Source organism: Choloepus didactylus, chromosome 18 (assembly GCF_015220235.1).
Source record: "Choloepus didactylus isolate mChoDid1 chromosome 18, mChoDid1.pri, whole genome shotgun sequence".
In the NCBI taxonomy this organism is placed as follows: domain Eukaryota; kingdom Metazoa; phylum Chordata; class Mammalia; order Pilosa; family Megalonychidae; genus Choloepus; species Choloepus didactylus.
Genome location: NC_051324.1, coordinates 52,353,201 through 52,375,278, shown reverse-complemented (window position 1 = coordinate 52,375,278; position 22,078 = coordinate 52,353,201). Strand labels below are relative to the sequence as shown.

The following is a 22,078-nucleotide window of genomic DNA, read 5'->3' as shown; positions in this document are numbered from 1 at the left end:
AGCTGCCTCAGGGTCTTTTCTTGAGGGTTCCTTGTACAGAGAGTTCCCTGTGCATCTGCTCATAGCTTTGAGCTGTGCCTCTGACCCCGAGTGGGGAGCCCACAGCACACTGGTCAGTCAGCAGGTGAGCCTCAGCAGCCCGCACAGACCTCAGCCTGGGGCCACAGGTCCCCCTCCCCATCCCTGCGTCTGGTGAAGAGGAGGTGGGACAGCCAAGAGAGGCATCCTCGGCTCCCCCACAGTGTTTGTACTGAGGGCATTTCCATCTCTCATGGCCCGAATGTCTTTAAACAAGGAAACACAAGAACACCAAAACAAGATATTTATTTGAGCTGAGGCGGTAAAGAGAAGCGAAATCACTGAGAGCTGAAAAGCAAACTGGAAAGAAGCACCAGAAAACCAGCTCTGTCTTAACCCCTTCCCCACTCCAGCACTTTTCACTACATTCTGCTGAAATTCACAGTGAATGCGGCTCCCACAGTTTTTATTCTTTGCATGAAGATTTCTTTTTCAGAATGAGTTCCTTGCCAGTTCACCTGTTGAGCCAGTTGAGGCAGGCCTTAGGGAAACCACAGGGCTTCCCTGTTGCCTCAGCTCCCAGTTTGCCATCTCCCTTCTGGTCACAATCTGGTAGGACCAAACCTCTTGTGCCTTGAACTCCCCCAGTCAGTGCCCTCCCCTAGGGCTAGGTGGGTGGCCCGGGCCTCCCACTGGGGAAGGAACCACCTCTCCTTCTAGTCTAACTGCCCCCTCTTCTAGAAGAGGCAATGACAGACATGGGCAAGCTACAGAAGCAGAGTTTCTATGTCTTATCTATATTATATCTAATTCTATATTAATTTCACACAAGCTTGTCTGGCCTGGAGAAACCTGAGAAAACTTGGTCTTTGAGCCCTATCTCCTCCCCACTTTACTCCTGCCCCAAACCCCTTCCTGGAAAATATCCCAGTTCTTGTTTATGCCCATCCGAAGTCCAGCCCCAGGGGCAGCAGGGATGGGAGTCCCTGGGTGCTGTTGCCCTGACTGGGAGGTATTGGGTCATTTGCATGCCTGCCCCTGATTGGGCAGCACCTGGCCTGGTTGCCTGAGCTCCAGCTTTTTGGTCCCACTCTTGGTGACACACTGAGCACCCACGCCGGCTGCTGCAGAGTCATGGAGGCCACTGTCACTCATGGCCCTGGAAACAGATGACCCTTCACTATTCCACCCACAGAACCCCCTGAACTGTCTCTTGACTATCCTTCCCTCTCTCAAAAACCTCCTCCGCATGTCCATACAAATGGCAGGAACTCAGAAGAGGAATACTGGGTCAGTGTAGACAGATGAAAAGATGACAGGAGGAACATTTTTGTGCAAACAATGAGAGGCAGAGAGACACGATGAGGGAAGCTGTACAGAGACATATGTCTCCCACAAGGAGACGACCAGGATCGTCTGTCTCTCAAATAAGACTCAAAACAAGAACTACATCTCCAAGACTTCCACAGCCCAGAGAAGGGGAAGAAACCAGAATTGAGAAATGAGGCAAGGGGGCAGGGAAAGCAGGGCCTGAAGCAGTAGGGACATCCCCCCAGGACCTGGGAAGGAAACAACAAATAGTAGGAACTGAAGGAGCAAGAGGAGGGGTAGGAGTAGAAGAAGGGAAGGAGGAGAACTGTGAGAGGGTGAGAGGGAATGATGAAGAGGAGCATCTTCCTGACACTTGAGACACGAGGTGAGGACCCCACCCTGGGGCTTGAGAGAACAAGGTGGTCTCTAAAGGCCCCATCTTCATATTCAGGACCCAGGGTACAGGAGGAGCTGGGATGGCCCAGGAGAGCTTCTGAAGATTTCACTAGAATTGGGGGAGTACTAAGACAATGCAATAGAGAAAGAATAGTCTTTTCAACAAATGGTACCAGAACAACTGGATATACATAAGCAAAAGAATGAAGTTGAACCCATACCTCAAACATAACACAAAACATGTGCAAAATTAATTCAAAATGGATCAAAACCATAAAACTCTTACAAGAAACATAGGCATAAATCTTCATGACCTTGGATTAGACAATAATTTCTTAGATATGACACCTAAAGCACAAGCAACCAAAGAAGAAACAGATAAATTGGACTTCATCAAAACTTAAAACTTTTATGTTTCAAAGGACACTATCAAGAAAGTGAAAGGATAGCTCACAGAGATGGAAAAAATATTTGCAAACCCAATATCTGGTAAGGACCAGTATCCAAAATACATAAAGAAATCTTACAACTCTTCAATAAATAGAAAAGTGATCCAATTAATAATAGATATTTCTCTGAAAAGATATACAAATGGCCTAAGCACGTGAAAAGATGTTCAACACCGTTAGTCAGTAGGAAAATGCAAATCAAAACCACAATGAGCTATCTCTTCACACTAGGATGGTTGTAATCAAAAGGATGGACAATAAATGTTGGTGAGGATGTGGAGAAATACATTGCTTATGGGAGTGTAAAAGGGTGCAACTGCTTTGAAAAACAGTCTGGCATTTCCTCAAAAGAGTAAACACAAGTTACCATAATGACCCAGCAATATTACTCTAATGTATATACCCAAGAGAACTGAAAACATGAAAACTTGTGCAAGAATGTTCACAGCAGTGTTATTTACAATAGCCTAAAAGTAGAAACAACCCCAAATGTCCATCAACTGATGAATGGATAAACAAAATGTGGTTTATCCGTGCAAAGGAATGTTATTCAGTCTTAAAAAGGAATGAAGAGGGCGCGACCCGCGGCTGCCACCTGCGGGGCCTGGCCGACCGGGTGCGGGACGCGATCCCGCGCGGCGGGCACGGCGGCGGCGGGAGGAGGCGCCCCGAGCGTGTTCGAAGGACGCCCTGTCCTCCAAATGCTGGCACTTGGCAGGGCGCTGGCGAGAAGGCGGCGCTTTGCCCCTGCAGGACCTCAGCTCCTACCCGGCCTTGACGCCAGCTAGGTCCCTCCCAGAGCAGCGCCGTCCCCTGGAGCTGAGCTTCGGGGACCGGCCCGGAGAATGCAGCCTGCCAATCGCCAGGTGCTTCCTTGGCCCCCAAGGCTGTCCGGATGTGCGAGAGAAGTGCAGCTGCCCCGGCGGTGTGTTGTATAAACACTGCATGTGAAGAGTAGTGAAAGGGAGCATTGATTCCTGACGTGGCCTAGAGAAAGAAATTACTGGTCAACATCGCGTGGATGGACTCTTCGTGTTTTCCAAAGATGCTCCTGAAGTAGACTTTACTATTGGTTTCCTCTACTCAGTTAAAGCTCTTTATACCATGGGCTGCATGAAATCAAAGCAGACTTTCCCATTTCCTACCACAATTGACACAGAGAAGCGACATGCAAGTGAAGAAAGCTTTATGCCAGAAGAGAGATTTCTGCCTAGGATACCTTTTCCAGTTAATGTCAGAGAGGAAGTGAAGGAACCATCAGTGCCCAATATTGTAGTTTTTGAATATGCACACCGCCTGTCCCAGGAAATCTTGAATGATGCTCTGCAGCAGTGGGCATGCAATAACAAGTACTGTGATATCCCATACATTGAGAGTGAGGGGCCCTGATGCTGTAGGATAATGACACTTGAACTGTGGATATAGTTGGTGCTAGTTTAAATACATGAAACAAAAACAAAAACTGATGTGAATAAGTACAAATAACTCCATCTGGATGTAAGTCTATGATAACTTTACTAGTATAGAAATACCTAAGAAATTTCTAATGTGTTTTAAGCAGCTTTATGTTAATAGCAATTTCTGTCTGCTTGGTCTCAGATTTTAGTAATTTAAAGGGCTGAATGGAAGTTCTCTGACACCACAGTAATCAGCTGTATGTCACACCACTTTTGTCTTGAGGCACTAGCGGCATCACCAAAGAAATTAAGAATAAAAAGTGTTCCCAAGTTCCAAATGGTTATTTTAAAGGCACTCCTTTAAAACAGCAATTTCTATTAATTTATACAAAATAGCTAAAGATGCGGAAAGGACGTTTTTCAAAACATTCTCTTACCTTGGCAAGAGAATGGCACTCGAGCCATAATAATCAACAGTGGGTCTTGTTTGTCAAAATCACTGTGTGTCTTTTGTATAAAGGACTCCCACTTGACACAAAGGATCAAACATTAGAAAGCAACCTGTTTAAAAGAGGTCCATCTTAAACCCTTTCCTTAATAAGATACTTATTTTTGTAAATGAAAAGTATAACTACCACCTTGAACCTCAGGGCCCTAACCACAGCTGTTATTGGATGACTCAGACTTTGTGTTTAAAGGCATCTTAAAAAGATAAGATTTACAGAAGCCATGACATTATATCCGCGTTGAAAACAAAACAAAACAAAACAAAACAAAAAAAGGAATGAAGTTCTGATGCATGGATGAACCTTGAAAACATTATGCTAAGTGAAAGAAGCCAGACACGAAGACCACATATTGTTTGATTCCTTTCATTGTGAAATGTCCGAAATAGGTAAATCCAGAGACAGAAAGTAGATTGGTGGTTTCTGGGTGCTGGGGGAGGTGGAATGGGGAGTGACTGCTTAATGGGCATGAGGCTTTTTTTTAGGGGTGAAGGAAATATTCCAGAACTAAATAATTGTGATGGTTGAACAACATTGTGAATATACTAAACACCACTGAACTGTACACTTTAAGCAGGAGGATTTTATGGTATGTCAATTGTATCTCAATGAAAAATAATAGGAGCAAAAAACTGCTAGAAAAAAAGAAGGAGTCTTCAAAGGAAACCTTGGTCATCACTCCAGGCTTCCAGATGGTGGATCCTCTCCTCTCTGGACTCTGGGATCAACAAAACAGAGTCATGACTCACCTCACCTCCACCCCCATGTCAGAGTGTGCCAGTTTGAATGTATTGTGTCCCCCAGAAAAAGCCATATTCTTTGATGCAGTCTTGTGGGGCAGACATTTTAGTGCTGATTAGATGGGAATTCTTTGAGTGTTTCCATGGAGATGCGCCCCACCCAACTGTAGGTGATAACTCTGATGAGATATTTCCATGGAGGCATGACCCCACCCATTAAGGGTGGGCCTTGATCAGTGGAGCTATATAAATGAGCTGACGGGCAGAGGGAACTCAGTGCAGCTGTGAGTGACATTTTGAAGAGGAGCTACAGCCAAGAGGGACACTTTGAAGAAAGCACAGGACCTGCAGATGAGAGACAGTTTGAAGATGGCCATTGAAAGCAGACTCTTGCTCCAGAGAAGCTAAGAGAAGACAAATATCTCAAGTGCAACCAAGAGTGACATTTTTTGAGGAACTGCAGCCTAGAGAGGAACATCCTGGGAGAAAGCTATTTTGAAACCAGAACTTGGGAGCAGACACCAGCCACATGCCTTCCCAGCTAACAGAGGTTTTCCGGACACCACTGGCCATCCTCCAGTGAAGGTACCCGATTGCTGATGTGTTCCCTTGGACACTTTATGGCCTTAAGACTAACTGTGTAACCAAATAAACCTTCCTTTATAAAAGCCAATCCATCTCTGGTGTTTTGCATTCCAGCAGCATTAGCAAACTAGAACACAGAGGCATCACAGACTCAGGATGCCTTGGCAGGGAGGGGGTGCAAGGGAAGGCAACGGAAGAGAAAGACCTTGGGGAGAGGAAGAAGGGATGTCAGGGTATGAAGGAGAGGAGAGAAGCTGGCAAGAGAGGGGAAGCTGCCCTGGCCCTGGGGTCTCTGGCCACATTCTCCATCCCAGGGACCAACTAGTTGTGGGAGAAGCCCCCATGGGAGAAGCCAGGGAGGTCGGGGGCACAGGCAGCAGCCTGGGGGAGGCAGGCCAGGGGGTTGACCTCAGAGGCCCCAGTGTCCTGGTCCCCCAGAAGTAGATGGAGTTAGCAGAATTGAAGGAGGGGTCCTCATCAAAGAAGTTCTAAGGTCGGAGGAAGAAGTTCACACCATGTTGGGAATGTCCTCTGCATGTGGGATGTGCAGGAAACCAGCTGTCACCCAGGCCACCACGCCCTAGTAGGGCAGAAGCAAGAGGGTCACGAGGTCTGGCTTTGCTAAGGCTGTGCCTGCCTCCCACAGGAGCCTTGCATATATGGATTAGGCTTACTAGCCCATGCTCTTAATTTCTCAGGAAAAATAGGAAATCATGTTTCTTTCTTAGTGGGTTCTAAAACCCCTCAATCAATCTGGCTTGTGAGGGAGAGAAGTGGCTCATCCTTGTTCACCTTGCCTCACCCCTCTCACCCCCACCTGCCCTGAAATAGTCTCATTGTTGACAAAGTCAGTGAAGTCCACAGTTGGTGTCCAACGGTCATTCAAAAATTGTAGACCCTGGTGCTACTCGGCTCCTCCTCCTCCTGCTGGGTCACAGCCAGCTGGTACCTACTGGAAATTTTGATTTGACCCACCAGGTCATCAACTTGTCCTATTGCCTGAAGCTGGACTGAAAAGAGAACTCAAAGGGGAAATTAGGACAAAAGTCTTGGGGGGTATCAAGCCTCTTATTCTCTGTCTAGTTCTCATTCTTGTTCTCTCTCTCTCTCTCTCTCTCTCTCTCTCTCTCATACACACACACACATACTACCATAAAGTTCCAGCATTTGTTCAATCTCCTGTACCTCAAATGTCAATGGGACCATCACTCTGACTACAGGGAGAAACGTTGCTCACCCATCCAGAATAGAGCCTGGTGTCAATCCCAGGCCCTGGGTCCAGATATACAGATATGGCCTGAATTTCCCAACCTACGTCAATTTCAGTATCTCAGATGGCTGGATTTTAGGGGTATTTCCTCAGATCTGTGGCCCTCTTTACTCTTCACCCTCCCCCAACCTTTATAAAGAACATTTTAAACATACATAAAAGTTGAAAAAATTGTAAAGTGAACACCCATAGACCCACAACTTGGATTCTACCATTAGCATTTTACTATATTTGCTTCAACATATATCTTTACATTCATCTATCAATACAGTAAAATTCACTTCGAGTGCCCAAAAATTGTGGCCACTGGCATGTGTGTATGTGTGAGAAGGAGGGTGCGTGTGCTTATGCACCCACTGGGTTGAGGGGAACCTAGGGACCCAAAATGTGCAGGCCTTCTTACAGCTCATCTCCTGTATCCCCTCATTTCCCACTCACCTCCCCCAGCTGAAGGCTCTCTCCATGGGGCTGTTCCGGGACAGCGGCTCCCCAGCAAGCTGAGCGTCTGGATGCGGTAGTCCCGCAGGTGACCCCACTTGTTGCTGTGGTTGCTGATCAGGTACAGGTAGTGAGACGGGGTATCTCCCAGGAGGAAGGCAGTATGCCCTTCCATCTCCAGCTGCTTCCAGGTCGCTCGCAGCCTCTGCACCTGGTGCTCAGGGCTCCAGGGCACCGCCAAGGGGACAAAGGCCATGTGCTCAGCCCAGATCCAGTTCTCCAGACCTGCCTGGGGGAAGGGCCAGTCAGAGAGCTGCCCTGTTCTCTCCAGACTCACCCCCACCTGGTTTCAGGGTAGGGGCAAAGAGAAGCACAGAACTGAGTGTGCCTCCTGCTTCCCTTCTCTCTCCCCCAAATATTCCCAATCTGGAGATTTGGGGAAGGGTTTTCTCCTGAAGTCATCTCTGGTAATAATCCCAGATGTCTGGTGACTGTGTTTCCACTGGCCATCTCCCTATGAGGGGTTGCAAGGGAGAAAAGCTTACCCGAGGATGGAGCAGGGTGGGGTTCTTCTGACCTGAAGAGGGGTTCTGAGGCCCTACAGTATTGCCAGAACAGCCCTATTAGGAAAATAATGGTACCAGCTGTAGCTAGCATTTACTGAACCCGGAGGAGCTCTACACAGGCCATGTGCTGACTGCTTTACACATACTCACTCTTTTATTTTTACAACCACCTTATGAAGGAGGAGCTACAATCATCCCCATTTTACAGATGGGACAACTGAGGCTTAGAGAACTTAAATAACATTCCTTGTTTGGTCACCAAGGTTACATGGTTAGTACTGTGGCTGTCCTGGGAATCCTGGTGAAGCCTGTCTCTACTTTGCTCCCACATCAGCACACAGAGGAAGCTAGCAGAGAGTGATCCCACAAGATGAGAACAGCAGACATGGGGGCCAAAATGAAGGAAAATCGTACCCTGGGCCCAGTACTGCTGGGTATCTCCTGGAGTTTGGGGCTCAGCAAGGAGATAGGAGCAGGGCCAAAGGTACAGTATGTTCCCTGAACTTCTGGGGTTTTTAATTGTTTTATTAGAGTCTAACTAGGTCCCATATTAGGAGTCAACTTAATCTGAAACCAAAAGAGCAATAAATCAAAACATGGCAGCAGCTTCTTTCACACATTCCAAGGACCAGAAGAGATCAAAGACTGATTAGGGTAATCACTATTTCTTTTTTGCAGATTCACTGCACCTAATCTACACCCCAAGGTTCCCATGCTTAGGGAACTTAAGAGTTAAGAGTTAAAGACTTAAGAGTTCTTTCTGGTACATCCACACAAGTGGGCTCTCATGGATAATAATAATTATGATAACAACAACAGTAATAGCTAATATTTCTAAAGGGCTCATTATGTGTCAGGCATGTTCCAAGAGCTTTAAAAGTCATCATTTAGATACACAGATAAAAATCTATGTGTGTGTATGTATTGGATAGAATACATACCTACATTTTCTAGTTCAATCCATTGAGAGGGCCTGAAAGCATGGACATTTCAGGAATAATGAGTACATCTAGTGCCCAGATATTGGTTTCTAAATACCATTCTCCAACAAAAGAAACCAGAGCTCCTTGGGGAAGTGGTTGATTGCAGGACTGGAGTAGAGAAAATAGAAGACGAAATTGGAACATCTTATATTTCCAGAAAGTCAGGAAGTGCCCAAAGAGGGATGGGAGCATGTCAATAGGACACAGAAGCCCACCTGGAGGAGCTCCTAATGACCAAAGCTGGAGTACTTTAAGGGACAACATAAATAATTATAGTACTGGGTTATAATGCTTAGAATAAAATATATATCCATGGGTTCATATAGTTATAAATAAATAAATGAATACATAAATAAATGAAAAAGTATTTGCAAGGTTCCCCAAGGGACTGGGGAAAGAAGGCATGGAACTATTAAACTTCCCCACCTGGGTAATTCCTACTATTCTCTCAAGAAATTAGGGCACCTAATTTAATAAGCCAAGCCCTCAATCTTGAGGTTTGCCCTTATGAAACTTATTTCTGTAATGGTGAAGCTAAGCCTAATTATTCTAATTAATGCCTAAGAGTCACCCTCTAAAAACCTCTTTTGTTGCTGAGATGAGGTCTCTTCTAAGGCAAACTGCAAAGAAATTTACTAACATCCCCCCTACATGGGAAATGACTTCCAGGAGTGTAAGTTCCCCTGGCACCATGGGATATGACTTCCTGGTGTTACCTCCCCAACACCATGGCATCAGCAGTAAATCCATGATCAAAAGGGAGAAAAGAAATAAAATAAAGTTTCAATGGCTAAGAGATTTCAAATAGAGTTGGAAGGTCATTCCAGAGGTTACTTTCATGCAACTCTTAGCCAGAAATTGCCAACAGTATTCCTGAAAACCCTAAGGAATATCCCAGGTTCTATCTATAATCTGTAAAGTTATTTCCCCAGTGTAACACAGTTATAAATCACCTGATTAAAATCCTTCTACTCTTTTTATTTAAACTTATAATATTCAATTTACTTACTAATTTATTTTTCAGAGACTTAAAGCCTCTGGATTGTTTCTACGCCAGTCTCTCCAAGAATGACAACTAGTTTCATTCCCCTACCCCATAATATTGATACCCCTTTTCAGCATGAAGAAGTTAGAATGGTGGTCACCCAGATATCCCTCAAGATTAAGGAAATGGACAAACAAGAGGGAGGAGTTGAAATAGAGAGTTAAGAATTAACAAATGATTTATGATTGCTGAATCATTACATAGTTGCTCTTTTAACTTTCTAGTATATTGTAGAATAGCCAAAATTTAATAGCTGAAATTACTGAAATTTCCCAAACTAGTCCCAGACCTTATTTATACTTACTATTGTAATGGTTATTTCAGCCTAGTCCTCACCCTTGTTTATACTTGCTACTATAACAGCAATATTACACCTTCCCTTGTTTGAATCCATAAAAAATCCTAAACTCCTTAGACTCGGGGAGACAAAGTTTTAGGCCAATAGGCCATCTGATCTACTGCTTCATGTTTAGCAGTAAACTCTTTCTCTCTTTGAAACCCTGGTTTCTCAGGGATTGGTCATTTGCACACCGTGGGCAGAGAACCCCCTGCTCTTGTTCAGTAACAAGAGTACCGATAGAGCCTTTTGTTGAATGGGGCCACATTCGAGGTAGACTGATTTTGCAAGTGGCAACACCAGTAAGATTAAGCTAAATTTGTAAACAAGGAAAATGTTGCTTCCAGAACCCAAAAGACCTAAAAGATGTTGGGCTGCTATTAACATTGACGGTGCTGAAAGGTTCAATTGCTGTTTCTTAACATTGTCAGGGAAGCAGTAGCCCTCAATTCACAAAATAATTTTCAGAAATTTGACAGAGGTGGTGGGGCCTTGCACTATGTGTGTGGCAATGGCCCTTCCCCTTTTGTGAGTTTCTTTGTGAGTATTGGTATATCCTGAATGAGTGTGTCAAATGAATCTCCTTGGAGGAGGATGTCATCAATGTAATGGCATACCCGTACTGCTGGAGAAAGGTGGATGCAGTTAAGACTTTGCTTGAAAGTATTGTGTGTGATGGCAAGGCTGCTGAGATATCCAATGGGTATCCTGATAAAGGTTTATTGTGTTCCTTTGGAGGTGAAGGCAAACTATAGCTGAGAGGCTTTTGGAATAGACATGGAACAGAACATATTAGCCAAATCTATAATAGCAAAATACTTGCAGGTTGCTGATTGGCTGGAGTCAGTAATTTCAATAATATCAGCTATTGAGCATGGGGGTTTTAATGGATTTGACCACAGCATTAAGGTGTTGTAATCACATTGAGGCATCATTTATTTTTTCCAGGCTTGAGAAAAGACCAAATTAGGCTGTTAAATGGAAAAACAGTGGATATAATTCACTGATTACATCTTGTATAATAAATTTTAATCCTTGAAGGCCTGTTTTAAATTACATTGGCTAAGGGGTTTCCAAGTGACTGAAAGGCACATGAATCAGTGACCTGGAAAGATATACTTAGATTGAAACTTAAGAAGTACTGCTTATTTGATAAGAGAGGAGGGATTCCTGGCACTAGAGAGAATAAAAAGCTTATGACCCACCAGCTAGAAAGAAAGAGGACCAAGATGGTGGTGTAAGATGCTCCTCAAAACTCCAGAAAACAGTTCAAGGGTTGCAGTAACTAGGTAAGTGCTGGACCAACAAAACACAGCTTTAAAAACTATAGGACATTAGCACAGAGAGTTGACAACAGAAGGGTATATGGGAAAAATTTACCTATTGCATACTAGGGACTATAATTAATAGGAATACCATACTAGTACTACACAAATACTAGGGACAAATAATTAAGGGCTGACAAGAGCTACGAGGTATTTTGGGTCATGAGAATTGTTTAAAATGGAGAGTGGTGATAATGTGAGATATGGATGGGTTATTGTGGACATAACATATGCCATGTGAACTTAGGAACCCCCTACTTTATAAGTCAAGCCCTTGATCTTGAGGCTTGTTCAGATGAAACTTAACAAGCCCACCTATAATTATGCCTAGAAGTCATCTCCAGAGAACCTCTTTTGTTGCTCAAATGTGGACTTTCTCTCTCTAAGCCTAACTGTGCAAATAAATTCATCACCCTCCCCTCAATGTGAGACAGGACCCCCCCAGATGAATGAGTCTTCCTGGCAATGTGCGACATAGATTCCAGGATGAGAGATTAAGAATGCCTTTTTGACCATAAGGGGGAAAAGAAAGGCAACAAAATAAGGTCTCTGTGGATAAGAGAATTCAAATAGAGTCAAGAGGCTAACCTGGAGGTAACTGCTATGCAAGCTTCACCTAGATATGAAAAAAGACAATTTGATAAGCCCTAGTCAACAGTAGCCCCTCCCCCCCCCCAAACCTTAAAGAATACCCAGATCCCTATCTGAGACCCTATAAAGATTTCACTCAGTGGGTTTGTTCTTTGGAGGTTTGGATCCTTCGGAGAACTCCTGTGCTGGCTGGGTCCTGGGACCCAGGGGTGGTGGCCTCTTTGAGAACATCAACTGGATGTATCCCCTTTTCTCATCGAGTTGGCATCCCTTTTCAACATGGGTGGGTTGGGGTGGTTGCTGCCTGGACATCCCTGGGGATCAGGAGGGTGTTTGGACTGGAGAAAAGGGTAGAAACAGATGGGATGGAGTTTAAAAAAGGATTATGAATACTGAATCTCTATATGATTTTCTTTTCCTTAGTTGCTAGGGTATTAGGAAAGCTAGTAGGAAAGAATTGAAATGGTGGAACAGTAACCCATAGCATTCTTTAAAATTTGTTCTATAGCTACTAATTAAATTGTAATTTGAAAGCTATCACCTTTCTGTATATATGTTATATTTCACAATAAGGAAATAACTGAAACTATGGTACTGTAACATAACAACTTTGGAAATTTCCTATATAACTATTTGTTAAATCATACTTTGAAAGATATTACCTTTTTGTATTTATATTTCACAGTAAGGAAATAACTGAAACTGTGGAACTGTAACCTATAAATATTCTTTGAAATTTGTTTTCTAACTACTTGTTAAATTTCACATGACAAGTTATCACTTCTATGTATATATATTTTATATTCCACAATAAAAAATGATTAAAAATATATTAACACAGAAGCTCTCTGTCCACTGGAAGAAATTTAAACAGATTCACTGTTAAATGCTTATGTGGAAAGTTAGCACCTTTTTGTATATATATGATATTTCACAATAAGGAAATAACTGAAATTGTGGTACTACAACCCATAACATTCTTTGAAATTTGTTCTCTAACTACTTGTTAAATCGTACTTTGTAAGTTATCACTGTTATGTATATATGTTAAATTTCATAATAAAAAATGTATTAAAAAAAACTATACAAGCTTATGGTGCCCTTCCTGGCCCCTTGCACACACCCTCCCCAACACCAGCCATGGGTCCCAGGCCCTGTTCCAGAGGGAGCGGAGTAACCCCTATGCACATACTGGGGTGCCTGTATGTCAGTGCCAGTCTTTTGAGTAGCAGCCTGAAAAACTGAACGAGGAAACTCTCTCTGGCTCACTCTCCCAGAACTAGTCCTGCAGGCAGAAGCAACTTGCTGACAGCTAAAGCAGTATAAGGAAAATTAAGTCAAAGCTGCTTGGGGCAAAGGATTACCTGCTTTAAGAACTACAATAGAGGGCCTGGGCATGGGGAGACTATTTCATAGGGAGTTGAGGGGCCACAAGAGATCACAAGCACAGGACAAGCCCCAGGCTCAAGACAGACAGAAAGGTCCCTGCACTTTGCATTTGCCTTGGGCCAATCCTGATAGGAGGGCTAAATTCTGAAGGAAAGCACCGGCCAACACAAACCAATTTGCAAAGAATGCATTGGTTCATTTGTTTTTGTTAGCTTACTGCACTCAAGGAAATCTTTGTCATATCACTAGCTGGATACAAACTTAAGGAACCAAAACCTCAGGGACTAAATCCCATAATTAATGCTGTAAAATATTAAAATGTGCAGTATGCAACAAAAGATTACAAAACAGAGAAACAGGAAATGATGGCCCATCCAAAGGAACAAGATAAAAATCTAGAAACCATCAATGGAGAAGATCAGTCTTTGGATACACCAGACAAAGACTTTCAAAAAAGTGATCCTCAATATGCTCAAGGAGATAAAAGGAAACATGGAGAAAGAACTAAAAGATAGGAAAACAATGACTGAACAATATGAGAATCTTAATAAAATGAAAGAAAATACAACAGAAATATTGGAGTTGAAGATCACAATAACTGAAATGAAAAATTCTCTAGAGGGTCTCAACAGCAGATTGTTGCTGGGAGAAGAAAGAATCAGTGAACACAAAGACAAGACAGTTGAAATAATTTGGCTAAGAAATAGAAAGAAAAAAGAATGAAAAAAGTGAACAGAGACTAAGAGACCTGGGGGATACCATAAAGCATACCAATATACACATATGAAAGTCCCAGAAGGAAAAGAAAGAGAGAAAGGGGCAGAGAGAATATCCAAAGAAATAATGACACAAAACTTCCCAAATTCAATAAAAGACAAGAATATACACATTCAAGAATCCCAAAGAACCTCAAACAGGATAAACCCAAAGAGAACCATGGCCAGACACACAGTAGTCAAATTGTCACCTCCTAACTCATTCTATGAGGTATCACCCTAGTATACCAAAGCCAGATAAAGATACTGCCAGAAAAGAAAACTGCAGACCACTATCCCTTATGAATATAGATAAAATAATCTTCACAAAATACTAGAAACTGAATCCAGCAGCATGTCAAAAGGATTATACACTATGACCAAGTGGATTTATCCCAGGAATGCAATGGTGGTTTAAGATACAAAAGTCAGCCAATGTTTGAAAAGGAAGTGAGATCTGGTAGGTTTATACAGGTGAGTGTGAAATACCAATACATTCCAAAGTCATTTGGGCAGACAATAAAAATATATTTGCCCCCTAAGGAACTGGAATAAAATGCGGAAATGTTGGACGTCCCCACCAGGGTAATTACTGATAATCTCACAAACTTTGAGGACTAACCATTTAGTAGGACGAGCCCACAATCTTGGAGCTTGCCCTTATGAAGCTTGTTACTGCAAAGGAGAGGCTAAGCCTACTTATAATTGTGCCTAAGAGTCTCCCCCAGAGAACTTCTCTGTTGCTCACATGTGGCGTGTCTCTCTCTAAGCCCACTCAGCTGGTAAACTCACTGCTCTCCCCGCTACATGGGACATGACTCCCAGGGGTGTAAATCTCCCTGGCAATGCAGGACATGACTCTTGGGGATGAGCCTGGACCTGGCATCACGGGATTGGAAAAATCTTGACCAAAAGGAGGAAGCAAAATGAAACAAAGTTTCAGTGGCTTAGAGACTTCAAATGGAGTTGAAAAGTCATTCTGGAGGGCATTCTTATGCTCTATATAGATATTCCTTTTTAGTTTTTAGTGTATTGGAATAGCTAGAAGGAAATACCTGAGAATGTTGAACTGCAACCCAGTAGTCTTGATTCTTGAAGATGATAGCAAAACTATGTAGCTTACATGGTATGACTGTGTGATTGTGAAAATCTTGTGGCTCACACTCCCTTTATCCAGTGTATGGACAAATAAGTAGAAAAATGAAAAATAGGGTGGGATGGGGGTTTTGGAATGATTTGGGTGTTCTTTTCTACTTTTCTTTTTAATTCTTATTTTCATTCTTTTTGGAGTAATGAAAATGTTCAAAAATTGATTGTGCTGATGAATGCACAACTATATGATGGTACTGTAAACAGTTGATTGTACACCATGGATGATTGTATGATATGTGAATATATCTCAATAAAATGAATTAAAAAAACAAAATTAAATTAAAAAGTCAATGTAATGCACTAATTAATGGAACAAAGGAGAAAAACCATATGAGCATCTCAATTGATGAAGAAAAAGTACTTGACAAAATCCACCACCCTTTCATTATAAAAACACTCAATAAACTTAGGAATAGAAAGGAATTTCTTCAACAATGATAAAGGACATATATGAAAGCCCACAGCTAACATCATACTCATTGGTGAAGGACTGAAAGCCTTTCCCCCAAGATCTGGAACAAGACAAGGATGCCTACTTTTGCCACCTGTTCAACATCCAGCTGGATTTTCTTGCCAGAACTGAGAAAGAAAGAAAGAAAGAAAGTTTGATGGTTAGGTTCATGTGTCAACTTGGCCAGGTGATGGTACCCAGGTGTCTGGTCAAGCAAGCACTGGCCTAACCGTTGCTGTGAGGACGTTTGTGGCTGCAACAAACCAACAGGCTGGTTTATTAAAGCATCAGTCAGTTGGCTGCAGCTATGACTGATGACGTCAATAAAGGGCATGTCTTCCACAATGAGAGAATGTAGTCAGCTGGATTTAATCCAATCAGTGGAAGACTTTTAAGCGAGACAGATAGAGGACCTCCACTTCTTCTGCTGACCAGCGAAGCATTTCCTGAGGAGTTCATCAAAGTTGTCAGTTCATTGCCTGAGGAGTTCATCTAACATCTTCATTGGAGTTGCAGTTTGCTGCCTGCCCTATGGAATTTGGACTCGTGCATACCCACAGTTGCATGAGACACTTTTATAAATTTTATATTTTTAGATATCTTTTGTTGATTCTGTTTCCCTAGAGAACCTAACTAATACAGAAAGAAAGAGAGAGAAAGAGGAAGGAAGGAAGGAAGGAAGGAAGGAAATTTAAATTTAAAAGGAAGAAGTAAAACTGTCCCTATTCGCAAATGACATGATATTCTATGTGGAAAGAGTACGGAAAAAAAATTTTACATATGAAAGAACACCAATGTGCTAATAGTAAAAACCTCTGAGGATGACTCACACTTACTTCATATAATTTACATTAAAAAATTTTTCAATGAACACTTTAAAATTTAGGCATGTAGACTTCAGTCCCCTCTTCCAGCATGTTTGTGCCAACTAGGATGTCTAACCTGCTACATCCAGATCCTCCTTGAAGTGGGCTCTGTGGGTGTGGACAGTGTCCAGCGTGTGCTCCCCAACCTGGTTCCTTTACCTTCGAGACGCACCAAAGAGGAACACTGAGCTGATGTAGCCTGTGGCATGAAATCTGACTTCTATGGCCCCCTTGGGGTGGAAGATCATATCCCACACATAGTCATGAGATATGAGCAGGGTAGAAACAGATTTGAAGATCAGCACTATCTCTGCAAGGCCCCCAAAGTAATAGGAGTAGAACTCCGAATGGTGCTGTCACAGGGGGAGGCCCTGGTTCTGTTCAAACACACAAAAGGCATCACTTTTAATGTCTTGGGGGCCTGGGACTCCAGAAGGAAATACTAGTCCACATAGGTGGCCAGATCGGGGGAGTCCACTCCATGGGTCAGAGGTGAGAAGTGGCCCAAGTTAAAGACACCATCTGTGTAGTGGCTTCAGACAGTAGGAGAATTGCCACTGCAGATAGTCAAGGCTTCCTGGACACTGACTTCATAGGCTACCCTCTCCCCTTGGAGGCAGACGTAAAGATCCTTGGGCCACTGAAACCCCTAGGCCAAAGGAGAAAGTCCAAAAATGAGGAGGCCAATCAACTCCCTTGCACACTGAAGCAGGGACCCTGGGGATAGAACTGCAGAGGGGGAGCCAGACCCAGGGGCACCTGGGACTTCAGGGACCAGGACTGACCTGTGCCATTGTCTGGGACCAGCACAACGTCCACCGGGTTAGCCTCAAATGCTCGTTCAGCTGGGGGGAATCTCTAAGTAGTGTTACCTCAAAGGTGATATAACACCTTCTGAATGGTCCAGTGGGCAGGGTCCAGAGCCTTGTGGTCTACCAGCAGCTCCAACCCCACAAGGTGGAGGTAAATCCCAGCCCTGAGATGCTGTAGTAGAGGCCAAACCAAGTGGCTCGGTCCCCCGGTTGCAGACCACAGGGGACTGTGTAAATTGTCACCAAGTTCTGTTCTTTGTGTTTGTAGAAGCAACAGTGGTGGAGACCAGCAGCCTGGGGTAGCTCTCTGTCGAAGATCAACTGGTCTATGTCCAGGTACTCTCGTTCCAGCACAGGGCATCGGTGATAGGGCAGAGGGGCCCTCATGGCGCTCCAAGGTCACATCCCGCAGGTAAGATGGGTAGGGCAATGGCCCCACCACCAGCTTGCTCACGTTGGGCTGGGGTTGTCCACCAAAGAAGACAATGGCCAGGGCCTCCCGGGCAGGTAAGAGGCTTCCCCTGTCCAGGTGGGCCAGGGCTGCAGCCTTGGGGGGCAGCTGCAGTTCCGCTGAGAAGACACAGTTGTCCGAGGGGCGGGCCTGTACTGCATCCACCAGGCCTGGCCCCAGCTGCTGGGTCAGAAAGCTCATCACAGCTGTCAGTTCCTCTTGGCTCAGGTCTGCAAACAGCTGGCTCTGGCCAGGATTTGTGCAGGGATGGGCATTGGGAGATACAGAGGGGCAGCAGGGAGGCAGGCCAGGTTTACCTTCCCTCTCAACCCCTTCCTCACTCCCAACCCCACCTTTACCCATGCCTTTCACCAGAACACTAAACAAGGAGAAAATAATGAAGACAGCCATAGCTTGAAGTTCTTGGGTCTTCTTCAGGTTCTTGATTTGTAATGCCGATTTGGAGATAAACAGAAAGATAAACAGACAGCACCTGGGTCTAGGGATGTCTCTCTGTCTCAGTTAGAGGGTACTGGTCTCTGGGTGTGCTACTGAGCAAAGGCCATGATAGGTAATGCTGAACAAAAGCAGCCTAGGGCAAAGGTGTGGGTGTGGGTGGGTCTGGAGGGCCCAGTGATCAGGCTAGGCTTAGAAGGTGGGGTCAAGCCAGGAAGCTGGACTTTAAGTGGCCAATGTAACCTCTGTCCTCCTGTTCCAAATCAAACACACTCTGGGCCATGGTTGGGCAAAGAAGTGGGGGAAGGGGGCAGTTTGGGAGATAATGCTGCTGGTGGGAGGCTAGAGGAAGGAGAATTGAGTGATGGAGGCAGATATGGATGGTCCTCGTACTCATGCTCTGCTTTCTCCTGACTACAAGTCTGCAAGTGAATCTCATCGGCCCACTCCCCTTCCTCCTCTAGTTTGCAACCTCCTCCAGGCTCTGCTCCCACCACTCTCCCTTGCTCTCCCTCTGTTCCAGTTTGCTAATGCTGCCAGAATGCAAAACACCAGAAATGGCTTGGCTTTTATAAAAGGGGGTTTGTTTGGGTACAAGGTTACAGTCTGAAGGCCATAAAGTGTCCAAGGTAAGGCATCAACAATCAGGTGCCTACAATGGAGGATGGCCATTGGCGTCTGGAAAACCTCTGTTAGCTCAGAAGGCATGTGGCTGGCATCTGCTTGCTCCCAGGTTGCGTTTCAAAATGGCATTCTCCAAAATGTTGCTCTTGGGGCATTTTATCCTCTCGTAGCTGCAGCTCCTCTTCAAAATGTCACTCTCAGCTGCTCTGAGGTACTTCTGTCTGTGAACTCCTTTATACGACTCCAGTGATTTAATTCAGACCCACCCTGAATGGGCAGGTAACACCTCCATTGAAAGTATCCAATCAAATATTTCACTCACAGGTTGATTGAGTCACATTTCCATGGAAACACTCAATCAAAGGATTCCAGTCTAATCAACACTAATACATCTGCTCCCACAAGATTGCATCAAAGATAATGGTGTTTTGGGGGACATAATATATCCAAACTGGCACACCCTCCATCATCTAAAATCTAACTTTCAACCCAAGAGAAGATTGAGAGCTGCTGTGAGAACAGAAACACCTGGTAAGAGGATGGGGCCTAAGGGGCTGAACCAGGTCAATGTTGGGAAGACCCTGAGTGCCCTAATATGGGAGGGAGGTTGGGGGATGTGGAGCAAATCTGAAGCTGATGATTTCATTGGGGTGGGGGTCAGAATGACCCCAGCCTTCATGGCTGCCCCTTAAGCAGGACTGATAGGCCAGGACAGAGGACCAGATGGGGCTGGGAAACTGGCTGTGGGGTGAACCTAGCAGCTCCCCAGCCCTCAACTCCAGGAAACCCTCTTCTAAGATGTTATAGAGGCAGAGAGTGAAGCTGCCTCCAGTCCTGATGGTTGAAGGCTGGGCAGCTGCTCTGCCAGCAGATGGGGGCGAGGTGGGGTGTCATCTGGGAAGCCAGTTCCTGAAGGGGAGCTGGGAGAGTCTGAGGTTTCCAGGGAAAGGATATACTTCCTTCATGAGCCTGTGGGAGAATCTGTTCTGACCTGGACATGTCCAGGAAGACTTCCCAGGAAGAGAGGTTTGGGTTGACCTTGAGACAGATTGCAGTTGACTGGCCGAGAAGAGGAAGGACATTTCTGGTTGAAGGGAGCAGAAAGTACAAAGGTACAGAAACTTGAAACAGCTCAGCATGCAGGGAACAGCCAAAAACCCAACATATTTGGTATGAGGTGTGGACGGGGAGAGGGGTGGACTGGAGGGATAAAATCATGTTTGAAGCAGGTTTGAAGCAGATTAGTAATTACAGGAAGACATACAGACACCTCAAAACCTAGGAGGGTAAATCAATACCAAAAACGTCAGGTTATCCAGAAATGCTTGTGCAACTGACTGTACTTTGAAATGAAAACTCATCAGGTTTTCCTCTCTCTGGTTCTTTAAAGTTGTAGAATGAGTAGTGGGGCTCATTCCTACCCCCAAGATGTAATTTGAACATAATAACCCCCTTCTCCAGGTTGCAAATGGAGACAAGCACTCCCAGGAGAACACAAACCAGTTTTTCTTTGGCAGATCTGGTTTTCATGGCACACAGAAATTATTCACGGGAAACAACATTTTTAATATTTTCAACTTAAAAAATGTTTTTAAAATGGAATCGATGCATATGGTAAACAATTTTGAAAAATCTAAAGGAGTATACCGTGACAGGTGATCTTCCCTGAGAAACACCCACCTCAGCACCTCTCTACAGAACCAAACACTTGAACCCGTGTCTTGTATTTCCTGCCTCTGAGGCTCTTCAGGTGGGTCATTGACGACTATTGAGGGAAGAGAAAAAAAAAAGGAAAAGAAAAGAAAAGAAAAGAAAAAAGGAGCGACTAGGACTTCTGAACTGAGAGAGAAAGTAGTTGTGGTCCACCCAGGGAAAGAGAGTTTTTTGAGAACTTCCCTAACACTGGAAAAAGGCAGGATTTTGTGGGAATCACAAGGCGGGTAGGGAAAGTAAGCATGTGTGTTCGAGGGGGAGGAGGACCAGAGCCCACTCCCACCCAGGGCCTTGGGGAAGTGACCACCTCAGAGAGGAAGAGGTGCCCAGGCCCCTTCCATCACCACCTTGGCAAGGCTGGCCCCAGGGCAGTAACCACCATCCACTGAAGACTAGCTGATCGTCCCCCAGCATCATCCCAGAATACAGAAGCCCCTGGAGTCTTACCTAGCCCAAAAACGAGCACCCCAAAAACCATGCCTGTAGGAAACTGAATTTCCTAACAATTAGATGGCTCAGGGCACAGAGCTGTTTATCTGATGTAGAAAAATCAAGAAATGTGGCATTTAATATCAAGTGTTGGGGAGTAAAATTCATAACCAATATGCCCATCATTGAACAAAAACATGGAAACTGAGTGACTGGAGAACTTCTTACAGTCAAGATAGAGCCAATAGAACCTCTGGTGGGGACTCTCACCGGGATAAGCTTTAAGGTGGGGGAGGAGAATAAGTTCAAGTTAGGAAATACTGAGTTTGAGGTCTTATGAGAAGCCCCACTAAAGACATCGAGGAAGGGAGCAATTGGCTCTCTGGGTCTGGAGTACAGGGGCGATGTTCTAGGCTAGAAATATGGATTCGGAGCCAATGACACATGTTAGCAATTGAAGTAAGAGAAGCTGAGGTAGCGAAGGAGAGAAAACAGGAGGGCCAAGGACACAGAGCTGGAACATGCCTAAACGGGCGGGTGTGGAGGGAAGACTGGGAAGGAGCAAATACTGGCAGAAGTCAGAATGTGGGGAAGTCACGGCAGCAGAGAAAGGAAGGCAGTAGTCAGAGCTGTCAAAGGCCACTGAGGGATCCAGAAAGCAGGCTCCTTGAAAGATCCATTGACTTTGCATTTAGGAAGATGCTGGTAGACTTTTGCCAGGGCAGTGTCTGTGGCAAAGGGAAGAGGAAGGAAAGGAAAAAAAAAAAAAAAAAAAAAAGGAGGGACTAGGGCTTCTGTACTGAGAGAGAAAGTGGGAAGACAGTGGGTTGAGGAGTAATTGGGGGAGGAAGGAAGCAGACCCAGGAGCAGGAGGAGGGGCTCCCGTATCTACATTCCTGGAGAAGTCTACCTCATGCTCTCTGACCCAAACCTCAGGAGTCCTCTCTGCCAGCTCCTCTTTCTCAAGGGCTTCAGATCCGAGCCTTGGGTGCACCAGTTCCTTCAGAACCTGATACACTTGGT

General features: G+C 44.5%; 1 protein-coding gene and 1 pseudogene across 1 annotated transcript; one reads left to right on the top strand and one right to left on the bottom strand.

Annotated features, from left to right (window-relative positions):
* The first annotated feature begins 2,974 nt into the window (after positions 1-2,974).
* Positions 2,975-3,827, top strand: LOC119514174 (small membrane A-kinase anchor protein-like). The gene has a single exon (XM_037809816.1). The coding sequence runs from the start codon at positions 3,279-3,281 to the stop codon at positions 3,561-3,563; it is 285 nt and encodes a 94-aa protein (XP_037665744.1). The 5' UTR covers positions 2,975-3,278; the 3' UTR covers positions 3,564-3,827.
* A 1,896-nt stretch (positions 3,828-5,723) lies between these two features.
* Positions 5,724-18,244, bottom strand: LOC119514156 (annotated as a pseudogene).
* Between the last annotated feature and the right edge of the window lie 3,834 nt (positions 18,245-22,078).

Excerpts from the sequence above, each read along its gene's own strand:
- LOC119514174 (XM_037809816.1), top strand. The coding sequence starts at position 3,279 with ATGGGCTGCATGAAATCAAAGCAGACTTTCCCATTTCCTACCACAATT.